Source organism: Thermobia domestica, chromosome 7 (genome assembly GCF_964235325.1).
Source record: "Thermobia domestica chromosome 7, izTheDome1.hap1.1, whole genome shotgun sequence".
Classification (NCBI taxonomy): Eukaryota; Metazoa; Arthropoda; class Insecta; order Zygentoma; family Lepismatidae; genus Thermobia; species Thermobia domestica.
This window is the reverse complement of record NC_137460.1, coordinates 65,364,605-65,384,892: the sequence shown is the minus strand read 5'-3', so window position 1 is coordinate 65,384,892 and position 20,288 is coordinate 65,364,605. Positions and strand designations below refer to the sequence as shown.

The following is a 20,288-nucleotide window of genomic DNA, read 5'->3' as shown; positions in this document are numbered from 1 at the left end:
ACATTTCCAATCAGCAAGAAAATACGTAGACACCACCAGCATACTACAATCTCTTCGAACAAAATCTCAAGGGAAAGTAGAGAACTAAAACTTACCAACTGACAACTGTGAAAAACATTGATGGCATAAACAATAAATTGAAGCGTTCTATAAGGAATGAATTTTTTTGAGAAAGCATTCCAAGCTAAGATTTTCACGTCCTTCTCTTCGTTTCTTTAATTTGCAAAACAATACAAAAAAGTTTTAACTTTTAACTTCTTTTTGTGTTGTTACTCAATCGTGGATGAAGACGTAAAACTTCTTTTTATATATATATATATATATCTATATATATAAAAGAGAACGCACAAATCCTTTGTTACCTCATCACGCTAATACGGCTGAACCAATTTCTTTTATTTTTGGGGGGTTATTAGGATTTGGACCCTAGATGGTTTTTATCATATCACTTTAATTTTTAATTACCAGTGTCTTGAGATAATTGACCATTCAAGTGTCCATAACGTACAAATCCTTTGTTAGTTCATCATAGGTAAAAATAAACGTATTTATATGCAACCCGCATGACCGTGTCACTCGGCGGGTTAACATAAATGACAGGCGATATAATGTTAACATTTACTGCAATCTACTATGGTTTTTATCATATCACTTGAAAGCGAAAACTTCCGGGGTGACCGCAGCGAAGCGGGGCGGGTTAACATAAATGACAGGCGATATAATGTTAACATTTACTGCAATCTTCTATGGTTTTTATCATATCACTTGAAAGCGAAAAAGTAAAAATTATCTAAGTAACAAAGTTTATTGCGTTCCGGGGTGACCGCAGCGAAGCGGGGTGAACGCTGCTAGTATATATATATATATATATATATATATATATATATATATATATATATATATTATAAACTTAAAAAAAAAATGCTTAAATTTACAAATATATGATTCATTTTATTATGGCTTGCAAAAATCGGAAAACTATAACGGGAAGTAAGGAGAACCACCCTATTACCTGCCTTTAGTTGTAAACTATAGCGCCAAAAGTTGGGCTCTTGCAGAAATTGAGAATAAATACCTTTTAAGTGCGTAAATTTTTCCCCTTCAATACTTTTTTTTTTCCTTTAAAAAAATGTCATCCTGAAGAAAATAGAATCCGTTTTAAAAAAAATGAGATACTTCGTTAGCTCATTTTCCCTACAGATATTTTATGGGCAATAAATAAACATATCACTTTATCGAAAACTTTCGAATACTAACATAATACAAGTTGGGTCTAGGTTGAACTAAAAAATAAGTTTTTACTTCTGCTATTCCCATATGACAATCTGGAATGGAAACCTTCAAAACAGAGAGGATCCAGTGCAGTTTGTGGTTGCTAAGCCACAGGGGGTAGAGGAAAGTCTTCCTTCTTCCAGGAAAAATAGTCGCTTATCCATGGCCCCGATTTTATATGGGTTTTTCTGTATTCATCAAACATGAATCGTCTGGGAAGCTACTTCAATTGAATTGATGAAACATGCTGGAAATGAATGCGCTTACCATATATCACGTAATCGATTGTATGCATTTGGTCGCATTTATCTTTGAGTGGGCTCTGGCACCATGATCTTTATTTTCGTGTCCATATTTACTCTTTGTCCACAAACGCGTGAATTATTCATAAGGCCGAAATCACCGCATTAGCGAAGTACTTTTGATACCGCTTCAGTCAAAAATCTCTGTATAAGGTATGCTTCTAGTAGAATACATACATCTACACTTTCTTTAAAGCTGCTCATTAATCAATTCAGCTCGTACCTTCTCTGTTTTCAAAAATATTGCGAGAGAATGAACTAATAAAAGAGAGAGAGAGAAAAGATAAAACTTTTCCTGCATAATTATTTAGCAGTAGAAAGTATAACGCGATAAATTATTTTGGTTATCGATATATTTCCCATTGATACAGAACAAGTTTGCAGCTCAATTTTGATGTCATGTACTACAGACTGGGTAAGAATGAAGAGTATTCTGAAACACTGGTTACTGTGCTAAAGTAGTATTACGTGAGTTTTCACGCATGTATAATACGCACTTTAAAATGGAATAGCTGCTATATTATTGTATTACAACAATCCGCATAGAAAAGTTAAACAGCAAACATATATTCGCTTTCTTTCTGGAAATTTCAATGTTCAAGATACTTTTCTTAGTGGGCGATCAGAGAAAATGTGGATGATATTCTGGCACAAGTCGATGAAGACTGGCCTGTATGCAGTCATGACATCGCCAATGACCCTAACATCCATCACCGAACATGTTAAGCCATTGGAAGAAAGGTAGCTACAGACATATTTTCTATCCCTTGGATTAAGTAACCTACTTTTGTCGAATTTCTGGTTGCAACCTATTTTAGGATGTTTTACTCATTAGTTCAGCAATTGCTTCATTAAAAAAAAAAAAAAAAAATATATCAGTATTTATTTTTTGAAACCTTTTATATGTAAAAATCTTCTCTGGGAATAGTTTATTCGAAGAGTGAAAACTTTATTGAAACATGACCAACAGTTCGCAATATAGTCAGTACAACGGTTCAAACTGAGAACATCTTTAAGTTGTTTAAAAAGGAGTCAATAACAAATTTAGTTTCTTCGATGTATTAATATCTTGAAAATAATTTCACAGGTAGCAGATCAGCGCACCCTCCACAGATGGAGGCCAGCGTCCAGAAAAAGTTTTTCTGTAGGAAGTTCATATCTTGTTTTGAAAAGGGAACGAAGAGTGAAGACTCAATTACCTATTTTTGATTGAAGAGAGGGAGGGGGTAGAAAAGACACGACCTTCTATGTTAGGAGACTCCTCATTAAGGATAGGAATTAATTGGACTAGTGTAATTTTAAACTACACGTAGACACTACACGTGATGATAACTTAGACATAAACGTTATTACCTTTTATTAGAAAATTTGAGAATAATCCCCTAATGCAAGGTAAGAACGTTTATATCTAAATTATTCCGTATGTGTCCTATAGCTAAAGTTAGCAAGCTGAAATGCAATAGTGAAACATAGGAAATATACGGAGAAACATTGACAGTTTACAAAGTAATTGTGTATGCAAGACATGCATATATAGTTACTACGAAAAGAAATCGGTACTAGACTTACGGTGCATTTGAGAGTCGAAGAAACAAGAAAAGCAGCAGCTATTCTTGGTGCCTTCACAACACTGGAAATAAATCTCATGACATAAATGTTACTAAAGTCTTAAGAAAATCCACTAGTAATACCCAGAGATAGTAAAGGTGGTGGTTTATTATTGATTTTCTAAGAACGAAGAATTTTTAATATGCATTTAAGCAGGTGGACAATTAAACAGAAACGAGATTCCAATTATAAATGTTTTACGAAGTGTAGGCGATGCCAATGATTTAATTGGTAGCGAGCCCCATGTATAACTATCACTTAGCTTTTAGTGAGTTTTTACACTTAAAGCCTGGATATCTGTAATTTTTTTTCTCCTCTTCGGAACAGTTAGGTGATAAGTTACGAGCAGTTCCTTACTAGTCTGGTGGCTAGAACGTCCGCCTTTGAAGAACATGGTCTCGGGTTCGATATATATATTGTGAAACCTATCTGTTGGCCACCATCGGTTCCATTGAAAAGTGGCCAACTTACAGAAAATAAGTGTGATTGGTGTATTTTTAGAATAGAATCTCTAATATTACTTGATCGTAAAATTCTAATAAGCAATGGCACGAAAGCTACTTTCAAATAATGTATATTGAGTAATCATAACATATGCAATACTAGAAAAAAATACTACAATATGTTTAATATATGTACATACCTTTCCCTCCCTGAAAACTAATCTTGTACACTGGATTATTCGCACTGAAAACACAATAACACAAACAGCCACAAAATAGAAACACATATACGCAATTCATTGAAATTAATATTGTAACACACGGACTTATTCAGATTTAAAACAATAGAAACAAGTTTATAAATTGAACATTTTTATGCTGTTTATACGACCTTTTCTGTTGTTACTGTTCTTGTCTATTGCAACATAGTCCCCTATTTTTGTCTTTCCATTTTTGAAAAAATCCAATGTGATTCAGTCCTGTTGTACAGACGAAACATATCATCTATAAACTGAGGTTCATAAGTGGATGTGTACGCAAGAAGTTGAGACGCACATTGCAAAGCTTCTGCATGACTCATTAGTGGAACTTTTGCGATTCTTCATCTTCACTATCCTCAGATACTGACACTTTATGCTGCCTATCCTTTACTATAGTTTCTAAGATGTCTTCTGGTGTAGTAGGGATTTCCTCGGGAACAACTAAACCATCGTCGATTCGATAATTTCATCCGCTGGCACTAAATCTGCTTGAGTGTTTAACGGGAACGTGCTGATGACTTCATTTAGCCTCTCAACCTCAGCATCACCAGATTCGCTACTTTGTACTTCGCTGTAAACTCGTGCACGACCAAAACATTTCTTTTATTGTTTCCTTTGAAACTTGATCCCAGGCACTGACCAACCAACGGATAGTGTCCAACACTGTTATTGACTTTATAAAGTCTGCCTTATTGCTACTAGCTTCAGCTGCAGTTACCACATATTGTAGCATGTGCTGACGAAACCGAGATTTCATGTTTTGAATTATTCCCTGGTCAAGAGTCTGAACTTTTGCTGTTACATTTGGAGAAAGAAATTTCACTTCGATATTGCTAAAATCATTTGTTTTGCGGTGGCTCGTTGCGTTGTCAGTGATCAACAAAATTTTGCGATTTTGCTTTTTCATTGACCTTTTTAAATTTTCGAGCCGGTTTTCAAAAATGTCCAGTGTCATCCATACCTTTTTGTTCGAGTACCAATGAACTGGCAAATTCTTAACGTCAATTCGCGTTTCTTTGAACACCCTGGGACGTGCGGCACTACCGATCACCAGTGGCTTCAGCTTTTCACCAGCAGCACTAGAACACAAAAGGACCCTTAATCTTTCTTTAGCAAGCTTTCCTCCTCTGCATTTCTCGCTTTTCTGCACTAGACTTTTCCTTGGGAGTTAACGGTAAAATATTCCCGTTTCATCGGCTTTAAATATGTTTTCTAATGGGTAACCACTGATAACTTCATGCAATTTTGACTTCCAGCCTTCAACTACTTTTGTGTATTCCTGCGGATTCATCGGAAAGGAAACCAAAATTAATGTTATGGCGGGATCTAAAAGATTCTAACCACCCATTACTAGCATGAAAGTTTTCAATTTGAAATCTTTGGGAAATTTCCTTTCGCTTTTTCTTGCAGCATCGGCCCTGTAACAGGAATGTCCATCGCTCGACACACTTGAAAAAATTCAAGGGTTAACGAATTGACTACTTCGTGATCTGTTTTTCATAATTTTCTTTTCCTGTCATTATTGCAGTTTTCTTCCCAGGCTTTAATAATGAATCCCTGTTTTTATTGATGTTCCTTACCGTAGATTTTGATACCCCAAATTGTACAGATATTGAGCGTTGACTGACACCTTGATCTATCAAATCTAACACTTCCTGTTTCTTCTTTACGCACAATTCATTCAACTTCCTACGTTTTGAATCCATTATGAATTCAAGAACTCAACACGTCCCCTTCTACTGAACACACACACAGAAATCGGATTTTTTTTTTTAATTTTTTTTAAATCTATCTTTCTTGCTATCTGTAAAGTAAGAAACTTTCATCTGAACTGACTAAACAGTGACAAATATTTCATGGTTGTTCATTCTAGAAGCATTTCTTTTATTCTTTTTGGCACATATGCACATTCTAATTTTGTAATTCTTGTATAGTATCGTCTACCTCTTGTTAATGAGCTGCAAGTGTTTCCCTCGGAGCAAAAGATGTTTTGGGAAAATCTTAAGGGAATTCAGAACCTCCGCTACCTTTCGACAAGCTGTCAGGTGCCAATAGTTGACAATTAAGATGGTTAGCTTTAACCTTGAAAATTTTCCGGAATTACTAATGCTCCCCACTGATGAAAAGAGCTGATATAGCTAATGGTTTTATTACCAAAACAAACAGGGTAAGCAAATACGTACAACCATTTCCTGAATTCCTGTACGTGCTTTTTCTTATTCTCATCTTCTTTCACCACCCCTTTATCGGGGTAGTGTTTTGGCCATTGACTTCCAAGAACAAATCGTGGGAATTGTTCTTTGTCTCCAGTCACAAATACAGAACATCTGCCTCATATGTAAGTACGAAAGAGTTAAGAAAAATAACAAAATGATATTTTGCCAGGCCAAGATACGCAGGTAAATTTATCATTATAGGATATCATTGCTTCAATGCGGCCAACTTCCAAGATAGACAGGTGGCCAACTTATAGAGTAATAAGTAACGAATCTCTTATGGGAGAATGCAGGTTCAAGACGAACCAGACCAAGATAAGCAGGTGGCCAACTTGACAGGTTATACTATATATATATGGGGGATAGACAAAAACATCTAAAAACACTTCATACAGGGCACGTATGTTTAGCCCTCCACTGTAGAACACGTGTTGCGGTTGCCGATCGCTTTTTGTTTTCAATGTGTCATGTGGACCTTCCTCTTCCCTCAGCAGTAACCAGTTCACCTGTGAGTGGCATGGTATGAAAGTGGTGCGGTAAAATGGGCGACCTGACAGTCTTCCAAAGAGGCATGATCGTTGGTGCCCTTCTGGTTGGAGCTTCAGTATCAACAGTGGCGAACATTCTGGGGGTATCGAAAGGCACTGTGTCCAATGTCACGAGAGCATATACAATTCATGGGCAAACATCTGCAAAGCACAACAGTGGTCGAAAGATAATCCTGTAAGATAGGAACCGGAGGGCATTAAAACGGATTGTAGCAGCTAAAAAGAAAACCACTGCATTGAAAATTACGTCTGAACTCAATTCCGGCCTACAGAACCCGGTTTCATCGAAAACAGTGCGACAGGAACTTCATAAAATGAAAATTCATGGCGGGGCCGCTATCGCCAAATCCCTGGTCGCAGCAGTAAATGCGAAGAGGCGTATCCAGTGGTGCAAGGACCACAAGGCGTGGTCTCATGAGCAGTGGAAACACGTAATGTTGTCCGATGAATCGACCTTCACCTTGTTTCCAACAACCAGTTGTGTTTACGTATGAAGAACACCGTCGCAGGCCTATGATACAGACTGTCTGCTCCCAACTGTAAGCCATGGGGTTGGTTCCGTTACAGTATGGGCAGTGATATCGTAGTTTTCTGCAGGTTCCATCATAGCCCTGCATGGAATGATGAATGCTAAGGCGTATGAGGCCATTTTGGGGGACCAGGTTCTACCCATGGTCCATACATTGTTCCCTGATGGCATCTACCAAGATGATTTGGCATCCTGTCACGCTTCAGAAACTGTGAAATCATGGTTTGAGAAGCATGACCAGGAACTGTCACACCTCCCCTGGGTTCTCTCAATCACCAGATCTGAACATCATTGATCCATTGTGGTCTGAGTTAGAAAGACGTGTTCGGTCTCATTACCCTCCACCAGCATCCCTTAAGAAACTGGAGCATGTTTTGGAGGAACAATGGTACAGAATTCCACACACCACGATTCAGGAGCTGTATACGTCCATTCCACGTCGTACCCAAGCTGTTTTGGACGCAAACGGAGGCCCCACACCATACTAGGTATGATTTTCACACTTGCAAAAGTTTTAGATTTTTTTGTCCAATCCCTATATATATATATATGATATGTATAATTTCAGCCATCCACTCTTATTAACCATCCGGGAGCCGCGGTGGCTCAGTGGTAGAGCATTCATCTCTGGTGCGTGGGGTCTTTGGTTCTGTCCCAGCTCGCGTCAGGTGAACTTTGTGGTGGACAAACACCGTGTGAGTGGGTTTTCTTGGGGTTCTACCGTTTCTCCTCACATTCTTCATTTCACCATTTCATTCATTTCTCATCATCACGGTCTCCTTTAGCTAGCTGGCATAACCATGGAACGTAAAACTTAATTTAATTTCATTTCATTTTTTCTTATTAATCATCCGTCTCCTCTATCCTAACAGACATAATCATAGGACGTTAAACTAAAAAGAAAATCAATTTTTCAAGAATTTCAATTCAAAACGCAATAAAAAAAAATAATGTGTATGAATATTGTAGTTGTTTGTCATTGGTGAATGCAAAGTATAAAACTCGTTGCATGCATTTGCCGACATCTATTTACAGAGGGATGGAGGGTCAGGAATTTTGAACAGGAAAATTTTATTATTATTATTTTAGGATTTGGTGCTAATTACTTTTTTATGCATTGTAATAATCATACTTTTTATTGAATACTATACATAAGTTTATTTGTTTGTTTACAGCTGTTAAAGAAATTAGGCCTCGACGAATTGTATGTAGGATGTACAGAAGTGACAGGAGAAGAATATAATGTGGAGTCGGCTGACACTGGTCCAGGTGCTTTCCGTTGTTACTTAGATGTAGGCCTGATGCGTACAACAACCGGCGCACGAGTCTTCGGAGCAATGAAGGGAGCTGTGGATGGCGGGTTGAATATTCCACACAGGTAACTTCGTTGTGAGGTGTAAATGCCGTACTTAATTGAACTAAGGTAATGTAAGTTTTTTTAGGTAAGTTTATGATCTATTTGTAATTGTAGAGAATAAGTGCATTTTACGTACACAGCGTTTAGTAACTCGAAAGGTATTTTAGTTGTATACAGTAGTACCTATATTACTATTATTACAGTAAAATTCCGTTATAGCCCAGTTGCTGGAGGACATTCTTTATTCTCGACAGCAGTATATCGGGATGTGACCGTAGGAATGACAAAACTCGATTCCTGGAGACGGATGAGACGAGACATCCGTGCAGTAATAAACTACGATATTATACAGTACTTCTAAAAATTAATCATCCGTTATGTTGTTTATTCTAGTACTGTGACAGATCTTAATTTACATTACACTGAACATATGATCAAAACAGGATGTAGGAAATGAATACTGTTCGATTCATTTTGCTCCGTCACCCACGATATCACCTTATTTATGTTGAATTACCACTTCATAAATAACAAGTGTGTTTTCTTCCACCTCACACGATTGATAATTTTCAGTTTTAACTCCTGCTGCTTTCTTGTGCGACACTTTTTACTTTTCACTTGTGCGACATTTTTTAATCGGAACTCGCGACTGTAAACCGATTCAGGCCAAAATCATATTTCAACTAACTTAGATTTTCCTGGTACGTGCAGTTTTTTAGTGTTGTACACTATTGTTTCCATGTCCCCTTTCTTAGGGTGTGAAATCCATTGCATTGCAGTGGTCACGGTCAACTAGGTAAGGGGGGGGGGCGGAAGCGAATCTAACTAAAATTGTACTACAGAACCGCTTTTTGCCGAAATTTTAGTGTTGTAACTTAACTTTTAAAAAGAAAACATAACGTTTTAATAAATTACTATATCTTTTATTGGGGGTCATACTTTCCTTCGCATTGCTATTTCAGGCTTAAACTGTAAATATTATTATTTGTGCTTCTACTAAACGGAGTAGAAAATTTTTTACTCTGCAACTAATTTCTTTCATTAACTTTTGCGCACCTAATGTCTTCGAGGTTATTTTTTCGAGGCACCTTTTGTCCTTTTGTTTAGAATTATATTTTATATTCGTTATGTAATTGAATATTTTTCACAGTAAGCCCAGAAGGCCACACTTGTATGACTGTGCTGCAGGTTTCCCATCTCTGACGTAGATTATTTGTATTAATATCAATAGTTACAAACCCTTCCTGCTAGTCTAGTAGCAAATGCGCGCTCCTGTAGTGCACATGGTCCCTGCTTCAATTACCGTTGGAAGAATTTTGAAATTTGGGCGCAGTACGGTGGTGGTTCGAATTCCATCTGAAACTTTAAGTTCACATTTCATATACTCGTTGGTGAAAAGAGACACTGAACTGCAGATAACAAACAAAATAGTGGCATGAGACTAAGAAATAATTTTGAAGTAGCTGGAGATGAAAGATGCAAGCGCCCATAATTATTTTTCTTTCCTCCAGAAAATTCGATTGATTTTACATCAGGATCTTGCTTTTTCAGAATTTAGTTGAGTAGGGGGAAGTGGTCTAAAAATAGAGATATAATCTGTAAAACATGGAAAAATGGCCTAAAAATTGATAATTATGATTAAATTTGTGTCTGTAACTAAAAAAATGAGTTCAGCGAACATACCAAAGACATCGTGTCCGCGATACCAGAAAAAATAAGGTAGCTTCTTCAGTTGAAAGTTTGATTTTAAATAAAAATAACCAAATAAAATATACATTAAACAATTTAGTGTTTAAGACAGCAGATTATACAGCGTAAAATGCACTTATTTCCCCCCTCCCTCATCTCGGCCTGTTATGTAGCATGGTGTGTTTCCATGTCCTGCACTGTACTACAAACATAAAAAATAGTGTCAAGTAAATCGTTTAATTATTGTTTAGGATTAATAAATTGTATATGAAAAATCAGTGAAAATCAGGACACATTCAGTGAGGGAGACTTTCTAAGCACGCTGCCATTTTCAGCCAAAATAGAGACTGTCGAAAAGGTGATAGATTTAAACGTCAGTAAAGATTTTAAAAATATTACACACCCAAATTAATTTTGGAAATATATAACGAAACTGAGAACTCCCGACTTTTTCCACTTAATCACATATGGTTGCAGTACATTACCATAGTCTTGACAACATAGGAACAAAGACTAATGTCTGTAGTCATTTCCTCTTTCTTTTACTTGTAAATTGTCATCTTATGAGAAAATCTTTACCGTTGTACAAAATCTCGAGCATGTTGTCCAAGTTAAAAGATTGACTAAAAGTAATGAAAAGTTACCGAAACTTAAGAAAAATGACAGGGGAAAAAGCCCTAAAAGCTGAAAATTGGCAGAAATGCACGTTAATTTTTTTTCTTTCTTTCTTTCAAAACGGAGCGTAATACTGTGTGTATTTAATGGGCATTGTATTCGCGATACCAGAAACATGATCACATTTCATTAACTTTAGTTTCCTAGTTATGAAAAATTCATTTTTTCCTCCTCGCTGCTATTGCACGAAAAGTAGAGAGACAAAACTGTCATTACGCAGAAAGAAAAAAGTAAAGGCTTAAAATTTGTCATTTGAAAGGAAAGGGATGTGGTTAGTTCTCCAGTTTCAACGAATAGTTATAGTTTCGTCGAGTTGCTGTCTGTTACATTTGATGTGTGAGCATAAACCGAACAAATTTAAATCGCGGTGTATATATTTCAACGTACCATGATGAGTTCATAACATACCGAAAGGAATAGTTCATTGTGTAAAGTCTTATTTGTATTATGCTCTTCAAGTGGAATGTTTGAAGCTCATTACTCTTGAGGATATGGTGTAAGCGTATTTTTATACTAAGAGGAAAAAAGAAAAGCAAACTACATGTTTATTACTTTTAAATCTTTAATTGAATTTCAGACAAATATTTTGACTAATCCTCCACACATGGTTGAATCAGCGATTCTATGTAAAAGGTTCTGTTGAGAAATTGTGACGTTCTAGAACTACGTGATTTAAAGTTAAGTATTCTGACCAAGAGTTTTTAGTAATATGCGTTTCTATGTGTAACTGAGAAAACAAATGGGTAATGTTTCGTTAAACATAAATTTAGAATACCATTAACTCTAAGATTTGTCATTACAGCACGAAAAGATTCCCAGGTTATGATGCGGAATCAAAGGACTTCAATGCAGACGTGCATAGGAGGCACATTTTTGGTCAACATGTTGCAGAATATATGCGTCAATTAGCGGAAGACGACGACGAAGCATATAAGCGTCAGTTTTCCAGATACATCAAGTTGGGAATTACAGCTGATGACGTAAGTAACTTGCTAATTAGAAATACAGTGATTCGCTACGAAAATCAATCATTCTGAATAAAAGCTAAAAGATAATTCTCTAAAAGCATACAACACATTGGTCGCCAAAAACTTAAATGTTCCAGTAAGAAATTTGAATTGACATAAGAAAGTTCTACGGTATGACATATACGAGGTGTGAGGAAAGTAATGAGACTGGCAACACTGCACGAACCTAAAACGCAGCTGCCTTCACCATCACATGGCAGTTAACTCTTGCCATTGACTCAAAACAGTCGTGAGATGCGTTACGAAAATTCACTGGCAAAAATTTGAGCAACGTTGTTTTTTGGTAAAACTTGGCGAATCAGGTACTCTATGACTTATGAAAAGTTACAAAGAACTTATCGAGATTATTCCCCGTCCAGGCCACAAGTGTTCAAATGCTGTAAGTTTTTTTGAAAAGCCGAGAACAATTGAAGGCGAACCAGTGAGAATGAGCAAATCCAAAATCAAATTGACGCTCATTTGTTTATTGACAGTCGGGCTGGGCCATCGGCCACAAGAAATTTGTGCCCCAGAACTCCTTGAAAGACTAAGGAGAAAAAGTGGTACGTGTGCGACCAGGCGGTGCACATACTTGGATACTGCACCATGACTACGCACCATGTTCTATGACAGTCTTTATCAGTGAATTTTAGCAGAAAAAAAAAAGCATTTTTGTGGTTCCTGAGCTCCCTTTTTTTCGCCGGATCTCAGTTCCTCGTGAATTTTTATTCTTGTTGCAAAAAAAAAAAAAAAAAAAAATCTTAAACGGCTCTATTTTAGTACTTTGGATAATAATCCAGAAGAGCATAAGCGACGAACTGAGAGGTATTCCAGCACTGCTACGAAGGATGGAAACATCCTCCATCGCTGTGTATCTGCCCAACGGGACCATTTTAAAGGGAATAACCTTGATACCTAAAAGTAGTAAAATAAGTCGTTGACAGAAAATCACTCATAGTACTCTAACACATCTCTGTAACATTACTTACACACGGTAGATAGCGTTATTTTTTGTCAGGTGCTGTTGGACTGCTGAGCCACATTTGCTCAAATTCAGTAAGTGTGTTGGTATTGATGAACGGCGAATTATTGCCATATTATTATTACTAGTTCCGCCCTAGCCTTCGGCCCGCTGCATACTAAAGTTTAAAATCGTGCCCCTAATTGTTTACGGTTAACAAATTTGTTTAATTAGTTTTGTCCACCAACCAAACCGTACCACATTTATGTAATTATTCGAGAACTTTATCATACAGGTAAGCGATAGAGCAGGTAGCGACATTATTAACATTAGTTTATTATTAGGATTAACGTGAATCCCAGATGGAGACGACTCTACTATGAATTATTTGTGATTAATTGCAGGACTTAGGAAACTGCTTCGTCACTGCAAAATAAGTTACTTTTATTCTGGATAAAAACAGTCCATTCAGATTCGTTACAATCCATCTGCCCATTACGTATGTACAGTTAAACCTCCCATAACGGATACCTACGAAGTTCTTTTTCCTCTTCGAAAATAAATGCATTATTACGGGACTTCACGGACAGGAATCTCTGTTCTATGCATTTAGCACAGAAAAATGCTTTCTACAATTCGAAAATGAGATACAATGCAGTAGGCAGAAAATCACATACCCCAAAAAGTATCAATGTCAATGACTCTGTGAACCTTCACACACAACAGTTGTAAGCTGGATTTCAAATTCTTTCGTGAAGGGTACAGTGGCTTGCTCAGTGGTAGAGCGCTTTGCGGTCCCTGGTTCGATCCCCGGCCAAGTAAGCTTGTGGCCAAGTCGTGTCCTTGGATTTTTCGGGGCATTCGGAAAATTTAAAGGTCAACGTATCAATCAGTACGCTAAAACTGAGGTATTAAATTACAAATTTAGTGCGTACATATCATTGAAAGTACAATCCAAGCTAATGTTGGAAGCTACGTAGGCAATCGATAAATTTTGTCAATTTATATCAGTATATTTAAGCAACCTTTGCTTCTTTATAAAACAACAGGCATTCAGGCATGCAAAATATACAATTTAGTTTCGTTTCGTATGTTCAGGCTTAACATCCTTACGTAATACCGAGGTTATCAAGGAGAAGACTTTCGCTTAAAGTGACATCCGAACCGCTACTTTGTTTACGCATGAAAGAAGGGTTGTGGTTCGACCGAGAATTGAACATGGGACACCTTGATTAAAAGGTGAAAAGGAAATAAAACTAATGCAGATGGTTTGAGGTATGGAAACGTCACCATGAAGTTCACACGATTCGCATTTTTCATACCTTTTATTTATTTTTTTTTTTTTTCGGTTTAAACCAGTTGTTTAAAAAAAAAAAAGAAAAAACAGCTGGTGTAAACCAGCCAACCCTAAAAGTAAATACTTCTTTTAAAAAAAAAAGTACTCAAATAAGTAGCAAAATTCTATGTAGTATTTTTGCTTCAAAATATTCCATACCCTCTTTTTGGAACAAAATAAAATTTAAATAAAACATAAGAAAAATACTTAGATTTATGTGATACACTTAAAGGCTGCACACCTAGAGCTTTTGGTTTTGTATATTCTTGAAATTCTACAGTTTTATATAAGCACCATCACGGTTTATTCAGTCCTCAAGTTTTCTGTATTTTTAACAAGAGGGATTGAACATGAAGGGTGTGAGATAAGAACATGGTAACCCATAATTTTACTATTTTAAGAAATTAGAAATTTTCTGCTGCACAATCCATTTTGAAAGTCGGAAAGCTGATTTTTCACATAAGTCTATACATGAGGGATTAAACGAAGCGGTATGCGTTGCTGCCTATCTGATGCTGCGTAACTCAGCAATTGAAAATTTGTTAGTTACCATGTTCTTGGCTCACACCCTTCATATCATTATGGAACTCTCCCCAGCCCATCAACACACACACAAAAAAAAGGACTACGGAATATATTTAAGTTAAGATAAATACAACTGCACAGCAAACATGATTGACTGGAGCTTTTGCGCTTCTATCGAGAAGTCCGGAATTCAACTCAGCATTCGACCATTCTGACAAAACTTTTCTTCATTCCATCTATGAAGTAGAAATAGTGCGTGTACTGTGAGTTGGCTGACTTCATTTCTTATTGTTTTTAAATCGTTATTATTACTAATTACCAGCAGTGACGGTTTTGCGAGGGTTAGGGGGGGGGGGGGTCTTTCGGACTGAAGCCTGTTCCCCAAAATTACGGAATGTCTAAAACAAACGAAATATCTATTAGTTATGCCTTTACTCATAAACTTTAAGCTGCCGTCAAATAAAAATTACGAATGTTTAGAAAAACTAAACATTAGTAAGAAAAAAACCCTCCCAAAATACTTTCCTAAATCCGCCACTGATTCTCAGTATAAAATGATCTTCAAGGTTGTATCCGGAAGATTATCGCTAAATATATAAACGAAACGAAATACAGTATTAGTTATGCCTGTACTCATAAACTTCAAGCTCCTCCCAAATAAAATTAAGAGATTTTAGAAAATGAAACAATCAGAGAAACCCGTCCCAAAGTACGTTTCTAAATCCGCTACTGATTATTTGTATAAATTAGTATTCAAGGTTGTATCCGGAAAATTATTGCTAAATCGTTGCACAGCTACAGTATAACAGAAATGTGGAAGTACGGTTAGACGGATATATTGAAAAAACGTATGCTTTGACGGATATATAGAAAAACGTAAGTTTAACTTCTGCGTTAGAAGCTAGAGTACTAAGCTCTTAGAAATGAAACAGACGACAAACTGAAATGATATCGAGAAGAAAAAATATCGATAACTCAAAAGTTAAAATAAAGTTAAATAGCCTCTAAAATTGCCCTCAAATACTACATTCTTCATGTTAGCTTTAATTCATAAAACATGTGCTCCATCCATCTTGATGGTGAATTTTAGAGCGAAATATGGCATTTAGGTCATGGAATTCTTATCTAAGTATAGAATATACTATAATGAAAGCTATTTAGATAGAAAAATCATGAAAATGAAAAAAGCGAAAATTTCCAAAATTCTAGTTTTTTTTCCCAAAAAAGTGGGAGTGGGTTTGTGAAAAAAACCATTGATTCAAAAAAGCCGGCTTTTTTGCATCTCTAAACAAAAGGCTGATATTGTGGGAAAACCCACGCCCTTCGTCGACAAGATTCTATCGTCCAATCAAACTAATGTAGTAGGAGGAGACGAAAGAATCAGCAAGAAAAGCAATACAAATCATTGGACGACAGGTATCAAGAATTTCACCCAACAACAGTGACTGAACGAATTGGATGTGTGTGATGACACACATGATGACAACGGTGGATGGAAAGATATGCATTACTTTGACACTCTTTCACAGTATTGCTATGTGTGTGGGACTAATTCATTTAAAATGAACAATTTCGACTTGGCAAACGAGCAAACGGAACATAACCCGAAAAAATATCGTTTTGGCCTATCTGTGGTGCATACGTGAATATGACTTTTCGAATGTGTTTCTCCAGTCCGTCTACATTTCACACAGTCTTGAGGTGAGAAAATGGCATATGAGAAGTTTACCTGACAATAACGCCTAAGAAGCATGGAAACATTGTTACCAATGCTTACGTCAAATGATGGATTTGCTCGTCGGTAAACCGAAACTGAGAGGTAGTGGGTCCACGAATGACGGTAACACAACTCTGTAGAATGTTCAGTTAGCTATGTCCTTGTTGTTCTTTAATTGCAGGCGTATATTCTTATTTAAATGTACTATGTTCAAATTTATTTATTGTTCCTTGTTTCGATTATTGTGTCTGTATTATATTTATATTCATCTTTGTCAGACTGGGTTTCTAATTACATGAAGTACGATTAAGAAAAAAAAAATCGCACAACATTCGTCACTTTATCGGCATAGAAAGCAGGGTTGGCTGGTTTAAACCAAGGTGGTTTAAACCAGCTGTTTTTTTTTTCAAAAAAAACCAACTGGTTTAAATCAAAAAACAAAAAATGTTCGCAAAAGTGTAAGTGTTTGTAAAATTTTGATGAATACACATTTGTGGGTTATCGCGTTTTACTCCTGTATATTATTCGTATTATATTCAGACCTAAATTCCCCATTCATTACTCAAAAAGATTATATTACAAAAGCAACTCTTTTTATATGTTTATAAATGTTTGTTTTGTGATTTTTGTAGTTGTTATTATTATGTAATTGCAATCGAAGAAAAATTCTAAATATTGTTTCGTTTCAATGTTTACTATTGATAAAATACATCGAAAATGCCGTACTTTTTTTTTTGTGTGTGTGTGTGGGGGGGTCATACAGACCCCACGAGAGGCATTTAGTGAAATAAGTATCTTTGGTATATATTTATGTATAAATGAGTCTGAGCCAAAGTGGACTCAAATAATTCGTATCTTTATTCACTTTTCTTATTGATATGCAGATTAAGTCGGTGTATTTCTTTAATTTGGACCAATAAAAGTCGTTGTTAACTAACTTGAACTAAATTAGTTCTTCTGTACTCCGTAGTACTTTGAAATTGTTCATATGTAATTCTGTGTAATGGTTTCTCTTGTGCAACTATTTATCTTTTTGTCCTTCTGAAATGACTCTTGACAATTATATTAAGAAGCATGTAAAGATCAGTACAACGTATTTTTATCAGGATTCTTTCGTGAGTGAGTCGGCAGACGTATCGCATTTGTGGCCAATTAGTCCTGGTTCCGAGTTCAAATGGAGGACAATTTCTCTCGGATGTAACTCGAGAAGCGGTTTTTATTCCGCTTTAAGCTTATGTGACCCCTTCCAGCATAACCCGGTTGTTGCATAATAACATCAAGGCGAAACAAACTTATTTCTGTCCATATATGATATGAATATATAGAGCAAATTATTTAAACCATAAAAACCTGGTTTAAACCAAAAAAAACGGTTTTTTTGGTTTTTTTAAATAAAAACCATGGTTTTTGCCAACCCTGATAGAAAGACTTCGCGTATAGTTTTCAAAACAATCCAAAATTTGCCATTAGTGCAAGGAGATATGGTCTAGTCGTACTATAGGGCACTGTAGATGCATAGGTAACATATTCAATTGGTTACGAATTACATAATTGGATTGATGCCGGCCCATTTATTACGCACATCAGATTTTTTTTTCTTCCGGCTAGATCCTGATTTTTGTCCACTGTGGCATGGTGCGTAAATGCATTGTTGTCAAATTAACAAATTAAGAGTAGGAAAGCTGACAGTAGGGGTCGATCTAGAAACAGAAGTTATCTTTAAAAATTGCTACCTTGAAACCATGTTTCAACTGTTATTGGTTCCGTATTAATCTTAGTATTAAAAAAGAAAGAACAACTTTCACTTAAAAAATTTGTTATTTTAACATTAAGTTAATGGGATAAATGTGTAAGTGCAGTCTCAAAAATGTGTGTTGAGAACTGAAAAATTAGTCAAAATAAGAATTTCTAATAATTTTGGATATTCCTGATTTCAGTTAAGAGCCACAAGTGTATGAAACGTAATGCAACAAACAATATGATATAGTTGTGCAGTTTTCACAGGTATTGTTTTCTGATATCGGGGTATTCGAATTCTTATAATAATATTGCAGTAGGTATCAAAATTCGGCGACTTGAAAGAATCTATACAAAAAAAAAATCAAATTGTAACTAACATCAAACACTCACAAGAAATACGTGATAGTTTTCTAAAATCAATATTCTTAGATTTAACGTTACTTGTATCAAATATTTGCCGTAATTAGTATCCAGTGCCTAATCTTTAATATTTAGGTACCTGCATAGTAACAAAATTTTGTTAAATTGACGCAATTTTTCTGAATGATTTTTTTTTTTCTCTTTTAGATTGAAGAAATTTACAAAAAGGCGCACGCAACCATTAGAGCTGAACCTGAACACAAGCCAGTGGAGAAGGATAAGACAACTGTTACCAAAAAGAGGTGGAACCGAGCAAAATTGACTCTAGGAGAGCGCAAACACAGAGTTGCTCAAAAGAAGAACGCGCATCTGAAAAAAATAGCAGCGGGGGATGTTGACGCTGATTAACGAAATATTAAAACTATGTATTTGAAGACCGATGGTCAATAAAAGATCCCTTGTACCTCCTGGTGTTGTTTTTAAATACCTAGTTCGTTGGTGGTTAACCTTTCTAAGAAACTAGTAACTCATCAAATTGTGCTTGTTTTCCGAAGTGAATATGAAAATTTAGTATGTGTAAAAGAATAATTCTTAGCTTGTTAGTGGCGAGCTTTTTATAAATACAGAGATTGATTCATCTATAGGAAATGCCTTGTTCACCACCGGTTGTATTCGATCTGCAGAGTCGTCCTCTTCAGTCTATAACTCGGGATTGGACTTTTCATTGCAGGAGACCGCGTTGGAGCTGGACCATGGGTATTGCATCCCACTCATCTTTAGAGGCTTTTAACAGGACGGAGATGGTGCGGACTCGACGATGGGACGCGCCGCGTAGGAAGTCCAAAAGCACAATAGTCCATTAGGCTGGTATCTGGACTCCGTTGACAGGGATGTTACAGAAGGGAATTGCTACATCAGTTTCCTGTTCCATACAGCGATAAAATTCCGCCGGTTTTCTCGCCGTCTGGCTGGATACCATGTCTTGGTGTAATTCAACATCGTTAACATCTTGTCCCTACAATGCTGGGATTTCATACTGGTATATTTGTCAGGACATGTCTGGTAGTACGCATCCCTGTACGAGAAACCGGGCATAATCGTGGACTTGTAAGAAACTCGCTGCGCACTGGCGGAAGAACGTTACTCGGCCCTTAGCATCAATAGATCTGTAAGTAATGGCACGAACTTCGCCACGGTCTGTGAGGTAAATTTACGCGTCATCAAGGATAACAGACTTCCACCGATCACCCGCAAGATGACATTCATACAATTTCTTGCAGTTATTTTTCTGTCAACCATATGGCACGGTTTCAGGGCGTGCACACTATTCTTCCGAAAGACTGAGGCATAAATCCCTGTGAATGGCGTAGGTGTATCATTTGCGGCATTTGCTTGCCATCGCACCCGTGTAGGAGGCCACTATTCACTGAACATCTCGCAATAGCCAGGGTCCTCTTCACGGGAAGCCGGTTTCAATCTGCTTGCGTAGGTGTGGTGGGCCCATGACTCTGTGCCGCATATTCCGTATAATACTTTGCGCGACACCGGGAACTTAGCGTCCGAAAGGACAACAGTGAACCCCCTCCCAGTATCGTTCAGTTTCGGTGGCATCAGATTACGCACGATCACACTGCTCTACTACGTGATTAACGAGATACTGTTGCTTCTTTCGTGGCAATCTCACAGCAATGTGCGCATACGCAGTAATTGCACATAGACTTAGGTTCAATATAAAAGAATCAA

General features: G+C 36.7%; 1 protein-coding gene across 1 annotated transcript in view; it reads left to right on the top strand.

Moving 5' to 3' along the window:
• RpL5 (ribosomal protein L5) overlaps positions 1-19,008 on the top strand; it is a 46,882-nt gene extending 27,874 nt beyond the window's left edge. Inside the window, exons 4-6 of the mRNA XM_081764814.1 lie at positions 8,354-8,556; positions 11,702-11,879; positions 18,753-19,008. Coding sequence (XP_081620940.1) covers positions 8,354-8,556; positions 11,702-11,879; positions 18,753-18,953 — 582 coding nt within the window. The 3' untranslated portion in view covers positions 18,954-19,008. The remainder of the gene's footprint in view (positions 1-8,353; positions 8,557-11,701; positions 11,880-18,752) is intronic.
• The last annotated feature ends 1,280 nt before the right edge of the window (positions 19,009-20,288 follow it).